At 50.9% G+C, this 12751-nt stretch overlaps 1 protein-coding gene across 1 annotated transcript in view; it reads left to right on the forward strand.

Moving 5' to 3' along the window:
* Positions 1 to 1244: 1244 nt before the first annotated feature.
* Positions 1245 to 12751, forward strand: part of LOC137902658 (contactin-associated protein-like 5) — a 37875-nt gene continuing 26368 nt past the window's right edge. The window contains exons 1-6 of the mRNA XM_068746746.1: positions 1245 to 1347; positions 1929 to 2122; positions 8136 to 8283; positions 10578 to 10781; positions 10865 to 11049; positions 11825 to 11968. Of these exons, the coding sequence (XP_068602847.1) occupies positions 1949 to 2122; positions 8136 to 8283; positions 10578 to 10781; positions 10865 to 11049; positions 11825 to 11968 (855 nt within the window). The 5' untranslated portion in view covers positions 1245 to 1347; positions 1929 to 1948. The remainder of the gene's footprint in view (positions 1348 to 1928; positions 2123 to 8135; positions 8284 to 10577; positions 10782 to 10864; positions 11050 to 11824; positions 11969 to 12751) is intronic.

Consider the following 12751-nt stretch of genomic DNA (forward strand, 5'->3'; position numbering starts at 1 on the left):
CTCAGACTCGGCGGAGTGGACGGCACGCTGATGTAGAGAGCAGGGGGATAATTGTAATCAGGCCGCTGCCGGTTTTCATCACGCTCGCCGATTGGCGCTTTAATGCAGCCTCCCTCGCACTCAAGCGAAACGGCAGCGAAGCCGCTGTGGCGCCGCTCGGCGCTCTTATTGTGGCGGGGGGTCCAGATCGCTGGACTCTTAATCTGTCCCTGCCTGTTGGACGTGATGTCGTCTCGCACGGCGGGGATTAAAAATAACACGTCCATCCACAAAGGGGGCCGCGGTGTTTTCTGTGCCATTTTCAAGGGTCACCTGGTGGGTTAATGGACCGTTTGCGGTGTCTCAGAACTGGATAAGTGAGGCGGCCCGGGTTGCTCCTCCCTCGCCTCGCTTTTAAGCTCAACCACCTGCCGGCGGAAGATGCCCGTTGAACCGACATGTTTTACCACTCATGGATGCACTTTGTTTGTGTCTGCTGAATAAATCAACGTTTGATGGGTGGCAGAAGAGCGGGGGAAGAGCGGCGGAAGGGCGGCGGAAGGGCGGCGATAGAGCGGCGATAGAGCGGCGATAGAGCGGCGATAGAGCGGCGGAATAGCGGCTTGGCCTTAAACGGGCGGATCTGCATGATAAATACGTTCAATCCGGCCTTTCCAACCGGAGACACATCTGCTCTGGAAGCTTCCTCCACGCATCAATCTTGTATATGACAAAACGCACACACTGCATGTATAATGTGTGTGTGTGTGTGGGGGGGGGGGGGGTGTCCCGACACCTCAGACTGTGTGTGTGTTCCCGAAATCTCAGCCAATAAGGAGCTAAGGAGCGTCATCCCTATTGACAGCATACACACGCGCGGCGCCGATCCGTCCGGAGGCGTGCTTCCGGAATCTTCGTCATGTCAGTGTTTTCCTGGTCTGACGCTCCGCAGCTCCTCCAAACATCCAAACATCTGGAATGCTAACACAGGAACGAGCTCGGAAGTAAACGCAAAACCGATGCAAGCGTGTTTCCGGCGTGCACCAGGGAGCGTTTGTGTCGTGTGTGTGTGTGTGTGTGCGTGTGCGTGTGTGTGTGTGTGTGTGTGTGTGTTTCATTGATTACTGTCGTCGCCGCTCGTCACGGATCCGCGTATCGACAGCGCCGACAGCTTTCCTTTTATTCCAACCCGCTGATTCGTCTGCTAGCCGAGTCGTCAAACGGCGGCTAGCATGTGGCGTCTCTTTTCTTTCACAGATAGCTGCAATGCTCCCCTGGTGTCCACGCTGCCCCGTTCGTCCTTCCAGAGCTCGTCCCAGTCCTCAGTCGGATACGCCGCTCACAACGCCAAGCTCAACCGAAGAGACGGTGAGTACGAGCGGTCGCTCTTCATCGCCCGCCTCTCCGTGCTTCATCTGCAGCGGCCTAGCGGCGGCGGCGGCCTTTTCACGCGCCGTGTCCCGGATGTAAGGGATGTTTCTGGAGGCGCGATGACCTCAGAGGGGGCGTCGAGTCCTTTCTCAGTATCGTTACCGGTCGACTGAAATGAGAGACGCAAGACTGGCTGAAACCGATCAGCCAATCAATCAGCACCGATACGGCAAACATTCATTAGCGAACGAACTCCGATATCCATCAGCCGAGCTGGAATGAAATTACTTTAAGGGAAATTAATAGCTTTAAAGAAAAGAAAAATCACCAACACCGAGATCGTTTTTTTTAACATTTAGTTTAGTTTAGGTCATTTTTGGATTTTTCAGATTAATTACTTTGATGTTCAGCGTTCCTGATTTACTGAAGCGAAGAACCAGAAAACGAAAGCTAGCTTTTAGCTTTAGCTCATACGACAGACGTCGGATGATGTGTGCGCGCGGGGGTTTTAATCGAGGACAAGCCCCATCCGTCCCTGCTCATCCGACACGCGGACATGCTTCTCTGTCCTCCTCCAGGAGCGGGAGGCTGGTCTCCCATGGTGACCGACCAGGAGCCCTGGCTGCAGGTGGACCTCAAGGAGCAGATGGAGGTGACGGCGGTGGCCACGCAGGGGCGGTTCGACAGCTGGGACTGGGTCAGCAGCTTCCTGCTGCTGTACAGTGACACGGGCAGCGCCTGGAAGCAGCACCGGCAGGAAGACGGCGTCGGGGTGAGTCCCAGCGCCGGCCATTACGAACCACGGAGGGGGGGGTAGCGTGGAGGCGTGGCCATCTTTGCTCTCAGGATTGCATTCATAAATTGCTCCTGTTGGGAAGGTTTTATTGCAACTTCGGCTGTTTCTCATCTCCGAGCGAGCGGAGAGGAGACGCTAGCATGACGGGGAAACGACAGCCAAGCACGGCGCACGTTCCCTCGCCGAGCTGAACTGGAACACGCCAGCGTAAATCAGGTTAACGGCGGGCTGGGATTGGGTTTCCCGAAACCGGCTTGCTGGAAAATCACCCTCCACTGGGCGACCAGTCGGAGAACTGGATTTACCGGAGCTAAAATACAAGGCTGAACTAGCTAGGCTAGCCAGCTAGGCTGGCCAGCTAGCTGGACACGTGTTATGTTTGTGTCGTACTCCATCCATTTTGTGTCTGCCTATACGAGAACTGAAGGTCTGAGGGAACCGCCGCGTGTTGGCACGTGTCATTCATTCTTTGTGTTTGCCCCAGTTATGTCACCGGCTTTTCCAACATGCTAAATCGTTTTTCCGAGGCCGTCTCTGCTTGGCAGTCCAATTAGGAGACGTTCGGTTCCCCGTAGCTGCAAATTGGCCTTTTTTTATTTTTTATTTTTTTTAAAGAGAAGTTGAAAGAGGTGGGTGTGAACATGGCGTCCGGTGTCAAGTGTTGCATTTAATAATTCACCTGCCTCTGTCTTTTTAAAAATGCAGGACGGGTGAATTATATTTCCACGCGTTTAGTCAGAATCGTGTTAATCCAAGATAAACAGGAAGTGGAGAACAGCAATCAACTGGGAGGAATAAATCAATCTCGGCTTCCTTCTGCGCTCCCGGGGATTGAACTTCAATCTACATTTTCTGGACGCTTTGACGGCCGCCGTGACTCAGACCAGATAGTCCACGCCAAAGATTCCCTGCGCCATCTGTCCAAACTGTTGCATCATTATTTATTTATTCTTGACATTTTTAAACACCAAAGAGATTAAGTTTTTTCCATCCAGATAAGCAAAAATAACATTTTTAATAATCGCCAAGAATCGGTGCCAAAGATAAAGAACACAGAAACGGAACACGAGAAATCCGCCGAGACGTTTTCCTTTTTTTATTTATTATTTTTGGCGCTACGCTGTGATTGACTTGCTGAAACATCACGATAAACAGCCCACAGCTTCTTCCACGCGCCGTCGCTCCTCCTAGTTCCTGTCTGAAGGGGAAGAAACGCCGCTGGAAAGATGAGCCGCCATGTACGGCGTGGATTTCAGCAACGAGACCTGCAGCCACCCTCGATAACGCCGTCTGAAAGCTCGGCGAGCGTTTTGACCACCTGTCCTGATTCACTGATGCGTGTTCAACGCCCCTGTTCAGACACGCCCCCCCCCCCCCCCCTCTTCCTTGACGTTGCACGTCAAAATGAATGGCAGCCAATTAGTCGGTGGCGTCTGTCAGATCTGACGGAAGGACGCTTTCACCGGGGGCCTCGCCCGACGGTTCCCCACGTCCGCCCTGGCATTTTAACAAGAGCTCAAAGGTGACGGCTCAATGCCAGACGCCGGACGCGGAGGGGGCTAATGAGGCGGCGGCGGCAGCTGCTGCTGATGGAGCTAGCTCGCAGCCAAATTAGCTCCATGGTTAAAATGAACTCTTGGATTAACAGGGCAAAGCATGGCGGAGGGTTGGACCGTTGAAAAGAACCGTCGGGTAGCTTTAACTATTTGCATGATGGGAAAAAAAAAAAGAATCTGGTACTCGAGACAAGTCGACCAATAATCGAACGCGGCTATTGGTTAAGCCAATGATTTGAATTTATGGAACACAAACTGGTTCGTACGATCCGCCGAAACTCTGATGATGATTTTTCTTTTTTAATCACATTTCACACAAACGCAACTTTTACATTTTGGTCTGCACGTTTTAAAAGTCTCCTCTCTGTCTCTCTGCCAAACCTTTACCGTACCTCCGAGAAACACGGGAAGACGCTCGTCTACAAGCTGTTAATAACATCATTTGAATAAAAATGCATCTTTCTGCGGCGGGATTGCAGCACTGGGACCGGATTGCCTTCATTTTTATTCACATGTGAAGCCATCTCCTCATTACGGTGGGAATTTAAACACTGATTCTCCTGTTTGTTCACCGTTGCCGTTTGTTTAAGCACCAATTTGCGGCGTCTTCCGCCGATTTTCTCCTGCAAATTAAATATCCTCCTGGACTTGAATGTCTCCTGGTCGTCTGACACTGACCGGCTATTATTAGCAATGCTAACACCACGAAACTTAGATGATGACCAAGTCAGGATGGGAGCATTTCAAACGCATATATATATATATACACATATATGCAACGTGTCGGGGGATTTAATGAGGTAGCGGCGGCGGTGGGCTAGCCAACGCTCCGACACTGAATGAGCTAAATTAGCTCCATGGACAAAGCCTAGCTCTTTAATTGGCTTATCCTAAATATCGCCACTGCCTCTGGAATATCCTCTACATGCCATAATAGGCCCGGTTGGGCCAATGGAACCGTCACAGCCTCCCAGAAGTCGCATTTAAATAAAGGTATAGTGGGCAGAATGATTCAACCGCCGTCTATCTATTAGCGATCAGCCGCTTGCACTCGCCATTCCTCACGAGAACAGTTTAAGCGGCGACCGCGCAGCCGATATTTGTTTTCCACATTCAACGCAAAATGCCGCTCTTAATGACCGAATTATTCAGCCCCGGAATGTCGTCCCTCAGGAGCGCACATTTGCAGATCAGATTGAAGAACCCCCCCGCCAGCCTGATTCCCAAAGTTTTATTTTCCGTTAAGGGCCGAAAATTGACACCGATGCTCTTTCCGCGCCGGCCGACGCTCCGTCTTCCGAAGCCAACGGCAAAAATACACACAATAAGGAGCAGAAGTCCACCGCGGCTGGATCTGGACCGCCGTCCGGATCTAATTATCTCATTTGATGCAAGGAGCGGCTCCCGAAATGCCATGGAAATGTGCAGATTTGAGACATTCTGATAGCGGCCATCAAAACACGACGCCCTCGGTGGAGCGACTGAAACACGGAACGGAAAAGGACGACGCAGCTCATTAACGCTGTGGAAAAACAGCTTGGCTCTGTGAGATGAAGGTGGAATAAGATGAGATCACTGGCGTCATGGAATCCCCGGAAGAGCTCCGGTGATAGCCGGCATGCTATTAGCCGTTAGCTCAGAGACTGGGCTGCCTTCGTGTTATCTCAGTATGACCCCCAACGTTGGCTCCTTGTGGGTAGACCGCATGTTTTAAATAGAATTATAAACCGCGCCGCTGGATCGCACCTGTTGATCCCGGTCAGGTAGATTCCGGATCATCCGGAGGTCTGGGATCGCTGGAGCATTTTTCCCCTGTGGCAAGGTCGTCTCCTCACAGCTTTTTTGTCTCCACGCCGCTTTTTCCTCGGGGCTGTTTAACTGGCCGCTGACCTTCGCGTACGCTTCGGTCTCATCTCCGTTGCCGGCAGCAGGATCTTATTCCCCGGTGAACTGATTAAAATAAACGTATGTGCCTGCGACGGAAAAGGAAAACTGACTCCAGGGATCTCATCGCTGGAGAGGAAGAGTAAAGAGTTCTTAATGAATGAGGAGAAAAGACTGTTTCGTGGCGACTGAAGCATAAATAGAAATAATGAAGCCACTGCGGGGTTACGACTGCTTACGTGGATAAGGAACGAGCAGGACCTCTGGAAAATCCTCTCCACCCTCAGGCCTTTATTCCGAGACTTTATTCCACCCCCCCAGCTGGAACAAACAAGATGTTCCGCTGCAAGTTTTTCCTAAGTGGCGTGCTAAGAAAACAACCGTCCTAGCTCTGTGCGGCCCCGCCGGTGTGCTTGTTGTGCTATTGCTGTGGAATGCTAATGACGGATGCTGATGCGTCTGCGTTTTGGTAGCTAATGGACAGTGGGAATGATGGCGCTGCAGCCTCAGCCTCAGTTAATTTGGTTCGTTACATTTTCCAGACGTTCACCTGGGAGTCGAGTGGAAACGGGGCGTTTGTAATCAGGACGAAATCAAGAAGCAGACTGCATTAGCATTGCATCTTCACGGAGGAGGGGTGGGGGGGAGCTGGAGGTGCTGTGGTTGTCTGGTTGGAATGGGCGTGGCCAGTTAGAAAAGTATTATGTCATTGTGATGTCGTTCTTTTTTCTTTTTCTTTAAGATGTTGAGTAATTCTTAGGTCTTAGGTAATTCTTAGGTCACGTTTTCTTCTTCTTATGTTCTCTTAATTTAGGCTCCTCCTCCCCCTCACTTCTTTATCTAACCCCGCCCACACACCAGCTCCGCCCACCTTCTTCCGTTTGTCTCCGCCTGGATTCCTCCATCAGCTCCTAAGTGCTGGAGTCACTTTGTTAAGAACCTAATGGGGTTCTGATTTGACGATTTCAGCATCCAGCGGCACTTAGGAGCTAAAACCACAACATGAAGCGCCCGACATAAAACCAAAGCCATCCGACCGCCATCGGCGTGTCGGTCTCGCTGATAATCAACAAAATAATATATGCTCTGGGGGACGGGACGGCTGTTCATTTGTCGGATAGCTGTCCCAAGCTAGCTAGCGTACTTTTGCTATCTCACCCACAATCCTCTTTGTTGTGATGTGAAACAAAGAGTAATCCCTGCGCTGCCATCTAGTGGCTCGGAGTTTAAAATGAACCAAATCGTTCCTCGAGACGCTCTGTTTTACCGTCGCGCCTCTTGAAGAACCCCAGACGGAGCCACGCCCGCTCTGTGCTGGTGATTGCCCGTTGCTTCCAGCCCTGGATTTTAAACGCCGTTCCCGACCCGGTGAATGCGGAGCAATCAAACACCTTCTGCTGCAGTGCGTCTCAGACGGACCCTGAAAATAACAAGGTCACGGCCGGAGCCGTTCGCCGCCAGGAGCATCTTTTCATCAGCCCGCTTTTACAACAGAGCACTCCAGAATAAATTGGATATTTTAGCTCAAAGCGTCGACAACCGGTTTCACCCCCCCTCGCCGCCTGAAAAGCTGCTTGCGGTGCTAAAGTGAGGCGCTCGCTCTGACCGAGTCCGCGAGCCCCGGTGCCAGTTGTTAATCCTTCCCGAGCCGACGTGAATTATTCTGCATGTGTAAATAAGCCTGGCTTGCATGCGCCTTAAGATGCGGGCGCCGGAGAGCCGCTCCGTAAGTGGCTGGGAATAAATCACAATAACGGCCCTAGCGGTCGGACAGTCGGCTTGATTATCTACCCCCGAGGCTGCAGCATCCCGGTGCATTCACTGACACTCGTGCTTTCCAACGTTGGATGGCCATTTTGCGCCTGTAGAATTCACGGCCTCTCACGAGACCCCGGAGCGCCGCTACCAATGATATATTCCCACTCCTTCCCGGGATGAGTACTTATTGATTTGATATGTCACCTGCCTAGAATCAGTTATGAAGAAGCAGTCATTTGAGACAAGAGGAGCTTTCATTCTCCCGTCTCTCTGTTTATGTCCCCCCGGCTGACAACGGAAGAGGGATGGGGGAAGGAGCAAGAAGAATGACCTCATCGCTGCACGCCGAGGTTTTTTGTCTTTAGCGCCGTGCGGGGGGGAAATCACAACACGAGAAGCCTCATTTTGCCCCTCGGGGCGCCTTCGGGGGTGATTATTCCTCATGGCGATTTGTTTGAACGGGCGCTCTCATATTTGGTTCCTATCACTTCACATCAAATGGCATGTTCAAGGATGAGAGAGAAGACATCGCCCTTGGGTTCGCGTCGTCAGCACATTGTCGCAATCTGTGCTATTCCAGGAGTCAGATTTGTTATATTAAAAAAAAATCTGCTTAGATTTCAAGTATTCAGCTAAAAAAAAATAAAAAGGCGACTCCCCGGTGGAAAATATTAAAGCTCACTTCCGATCTGAGGTCATTGGTCGTCCCGGCGGCGCCCCGGTCACATCACTTTTATGCTGCCATCACATCATCGCAGTGTTTGTCCCTCTCTGTCCCCCCTCCGCTGCAGAGATTCGCCGGGAATACCAATTCGGAGGCCGTCGTCCAGAACAAGCTGTCCCATCCGGTGAGGACGCGCTTCCTGCGCTTCGTCCCTCGCGACTGGAACCCCAGCGGCTGGATGGGCCTCAGAGTCGAGGTGTTCGGCTGCTCCTACAGTGAGTAACGGCACACTCGTGCCACGCCTCGATCCCACGCTGGCGCGGCACGCCGTGGAGGATTCCTTCATTTCCGGCTCCCGATGACGAGTGATGAGCACTTCCCCTTCGCGTTCTGGCATTCCGGGGCGGCAGGGAAATGCCGAACGAAAACACCCCCCATCCTCGCCAAGGTGTTAAACGTCAGAATGAAACATGAATATTAAATCCACTCCGCGTGGCGAAAGCGCCGCCGGTGTTTGTACTTTGTGTACGAGCGGCTTTTATTCCTCGCCTGCCAGATATGTGCCGCTTCCGACTGCAGCCAGCTTGTGTTTGCGCTGTAGCACCTATAGATTCAACAACGTGTGAGCGCCGGCTTTATTTATAACGTGTCGGTGGCGGCGCGGCGTAAAAAGCGAGAAGTACAGTCACACAGAAACACACCTAATGGAGGCAGAAAAACACGCCTAGAGTGGCTCACGTTGTCTCCGCCGCCCGTCCTGACGCAGCCGGAGCTGACGCCGGAGCAACAAGCGCCAGCCACTTAATGCTACGTTCATTACTGCGTTTGCTTGTTTGTCTTTCCCGTCATTACTTAATTATCGCCACCTTCCGATGGAATCCCGTCTGCCCGAGAGAAACGGGATGACGCGCTTTTGGAGTAAAATCCAGTCCATCAACGCAGGTTTCATCACAGATTTGTTATTCCAGACAGCGCTGCCCCTGACAGCGGAGCATCAAAGCAAACGTTGACGTACAGGAAACGGCGCCTCGCTTTGAATAGTGAAATCCCACGGAGCAAGTGTGGAAGTAGTATTTTCATCAGCCCATGAGCTGCCAAAAATTCTACTGGTGTGAGCTCACGTAAAAAAATAACGAGATCAACAGTGCAAATTAGTTTTTTTAATGCTATGCTAATGATAATCCAGCTAATTATTTTATCTTAGAGACTCTGGTGAAAATATCAGCCTAGGAAAAATTGTCTGTTTTCCGGAGTCAGTTTGCATTTGTTTTTTGCTTCCGTTTTTCCCCTGTCTCATTTGGGAATCTTGCGGAACGCCGAAAGTCCAGAAAGATTTTAGACGATTAAGAAACTTCACTCGTTCACAGGGGGGCCCCGAGTTGCTAACAGCTAAATAACAAAAAAACTACAATTATGTGAAATGCTCTATTAAAAGACTTGTAAAAGATCGAGTTAGAGCGATTCCACGTTTAACGCTTCCACATCTAAAAAACTCGACTTCTGTGACGGCTCGGCGGAAATGCTGCTCAGACGCGGGGCTAACATTATCTTTAGCTCCTCTCCATAAAATAAATATAATGACAATTCCACATTGTGAAGCAGCACTAACTAGACGAGCCAGAGAATTAATGCACTGTGAAGCACAGTCAGAATATCCCAAGGTGACGGGCTTTATAGCGCCCGACTGCCACGCTGTCGTGAGGTTTAAGCTAGATTAGCAGGTGTAGCGCTAACGCGGCCGCTCGCGCCTCTCCTTCCCTCAGTGTGTTATTGGATTCCTGCAATGATCTTTATGAATTCCCGTTAATGCCGACGTTCCTGACGACTCAGACGGAACAAGAAGGCGCTGCTGCCCGCTAACATCCACCGCTAGCATCCGCCGCGGCGCTGGGTGGAATCCGTGCGGGTGTGTCTCCGTATAGGGAAGCGTCCGCGCATTTTGTCTATTTTGTCTAAAACCAGAGCTCCCTTCCCTTCTTGGAACATCGTCGAGCGGCTGAGCTCCCGGCCGCCGAGGTGTGACGCCGGCGAGTCGGATACGCTTTCAGCCGGCGATTAAATGAGCGGCGCCTCTGACAGCGGACGCATAAAGACTGATTAACCTGCAGTCGTTTGCTGTCAGTCGTAGCCGCTGCTTAATTAAATGTGTAATTATTTGATGGTCTGGATTGCGGTGATGCCGACTGACTTCCTATTCTGTCTTTAATTTAATTGTAATTATTGCGAGTGCTTCTCCGTGTCAACACGCGGCCTGTCCAACCCAAGAAGGCAGAACCCGCCCGGAAACGCTTCTCTATCGCTTCGTGCAAATCCCCCCTTTTTGTTTTGTTGTTTTTTTCTGCTTCTTGTGTATCTAATAGATACAGTCACAAATTGTTTCTTTCTTTTCTTCCACTTTTTGACAGATTTAATCAACAGATTTTAATGAAATGTACTTGTTTCTATTTTATTTGAGCAAACTTAAGCTAAATATTCTCGAGCAATCGGGATCCTGCTGAAATATCTACAAACGTTGTGAATTGACATCATAGATGCGTGATTGCAATTTAATTCTGTCCCCGTCTTTTAGAGTCCTACGTGGCCGACTTTGACGGCAGGAGCTCTTTGCTGTATCGGTTCAACCAGAAGTCCATGTCGACGCTGAAGGACGTGATCTCGCTCCGGTTCAAAAGCCACCAGGCCGAAGGCGTTCTGCTGCACGGCGAGGGCCAGAGAGGGGATTACATCACGCTGGAGCTTCACCGAGGACGACTGGACCTCTACCTCAACTTAGGTGCTCGCCCAGCTTCCCCCTTACAAATCCATCCCACAAAGGTTTATTCTCACAGTGAGAAGACGAGCTTGTTTCTTCCCTAGACGACAGCCGGCTGAGGTTCAGCAGCGGCCGGGTGGCGGTAACCGTGGGCAGCCTGCTGGACGACCAGCACTGGCACTCGGTCCACGTGGAGCGCTTCAACAAGCAGGTTAACCTGACCGTGGACTCCCACACGCAGCACTTCCACACCAAAGGAGAAGGACACTCGCTGGAGGTGGACTATGAAGTGAGTTCGTGCCGTGATTGAATTACATAAACTGGAGGCGGGCTTTTAAATGGGAGAGCATGTGGCGTTCCTGAATTCATCCGGCGAGGGCCGCGTGTTGTATTTGCCAACGCGGTTGAGCGAAGAGCCTCGCGTCGCCGGGGGAAACGGTTTAGTGCGGTTTCAAACGGGGTTAACGTGGTATTTCTGTTGTCTTTAATCAATATTAGAAAAGAATGGATAGAAGGATCCAACGAGAACACGATGTCGGATGCTCCGGTCGGTCGGTTTTCACAGGAACTAAACCTTAGTCCGTGACTAAAAGCGGGCTGCAGAGATGCGTCGTTGAAGCCAACGTTGGAACACGCTGCACATGCTCAGTGACGATGATGTTGACCTCACGCTAACCTATTAGAGCGGCAGCCAATGGCAGCAGGGCGCCACTGATGCCCAAACCTTAAAGGTCGTCATCCGGCTCCCCTGGAGCATTAGAAACTGGAGTATTAATACGCTGCCGGGGCTGAAGTACTGTACTCACAGCCTCTTGCTGATTTCTTGACTCGAGGCTTGGGGAGCCGCTGACAGCCTGCGTGGGCGCGTCTATTTTTGGACTATTACATATTTACAAGTGAGATAACAGTAAAAGACAAAGACAATGTGTTATTTGTATGAAACTACCACACATAAATATGTTTTTTAACCTTATCATGTCTGATTTATTGTATTGTTATGTAATATTCATGTGCTGGTTTATTCCTCCAATGCTCAGGGTTCTTCTTCTGTTCTTTCTTTAAAGCTGAGTTTTGGAGGCATCCCGTTGCCGGGGAAACCAGGAACCTTTTTGAGGAAGAACTTCCACGGCTGCATGGAAAACCTGTACTACAATGGGATCAATGTCATCGACCTGGCAAAGAGACGCAAGCCGCAGATACACAGCGTGGTGAGTCGCGCGTAGCTTCAGGCGCGTTCACATAGCATCCGACGCTACTTTAGCCGCGTCGGATACGGCTAAAAAAATATGTATCGGTAAGAATTCAACGGTGATTTAATCCGGAATTGAAAGAGTCGAGGATCTGATAAGGAAAACATGCGATCATGTTTACCTTGTGTGGCATGTTTGTTTCACATATTAGCATGTTAGCATCAGCTAATTAGCTCCGGCCGTCCTCGGAGCCGAGCTGCCGGCGAGGACAGAACCAATCCTTTCTGTTTTATTTCTCGTGGCAGCAAGCCTTTATACGAGAATATTTGAAGAGTCCGATTTAAGACATTCTGGTCAGGAAGGGGCGAAACGGCCTTAAAACAATCCCGGCATCGCTTCTGATTCTAACTGCTATGTCATTAAGTCCGAGAATGTGATTGGATTCATTTGGAAAGTCACCCTCCCCCATAAATCAGTTTGGGCGGCCCAAAGTGCCGCGAGACGCGTCTCATCCGAGACGTCGTTCGCCTTTCAAAGTCTGATTGCTGTGTTAAAAGGCCTTTACTGACAACAGAGGCAGGGAGGTGGAGCGAGGCTGTCATGATGGAGGCTGTAATGGAATTCCAATGGAGCGATCTCCCTGAGGTTGATGGGAGGAAATCGCATGGAGAGTCAGAGAGCTGTGATTGCTCTGCGCCGGCCTGCGGGCATCAGGACTGATGGGACTCTGACCTCGGCCGACGGCGCCGGGCTGCGTTTGAATGTACTCAACACAACCGCCGCACTGTACACAATTAAACC

This window comes from Brachionichthys hirsutus, chromosome 12 (genome assembly GCF_040956055.1).
Source record: "Brachionichthys hirsutus isolate HB-005 chromosome 12, CSIRO-AGI_Bhir_v1, whole genome shotgun sequence".
In the NCBI taxonomy this organism is placed as follows: domain Eukaryota; kingdom Metazoa; phylum Chordata; class Actinopteri; order Lophiiformes; family Brachionichthyidae; genus Brachionichthys; species Brachionichthys hirsutus.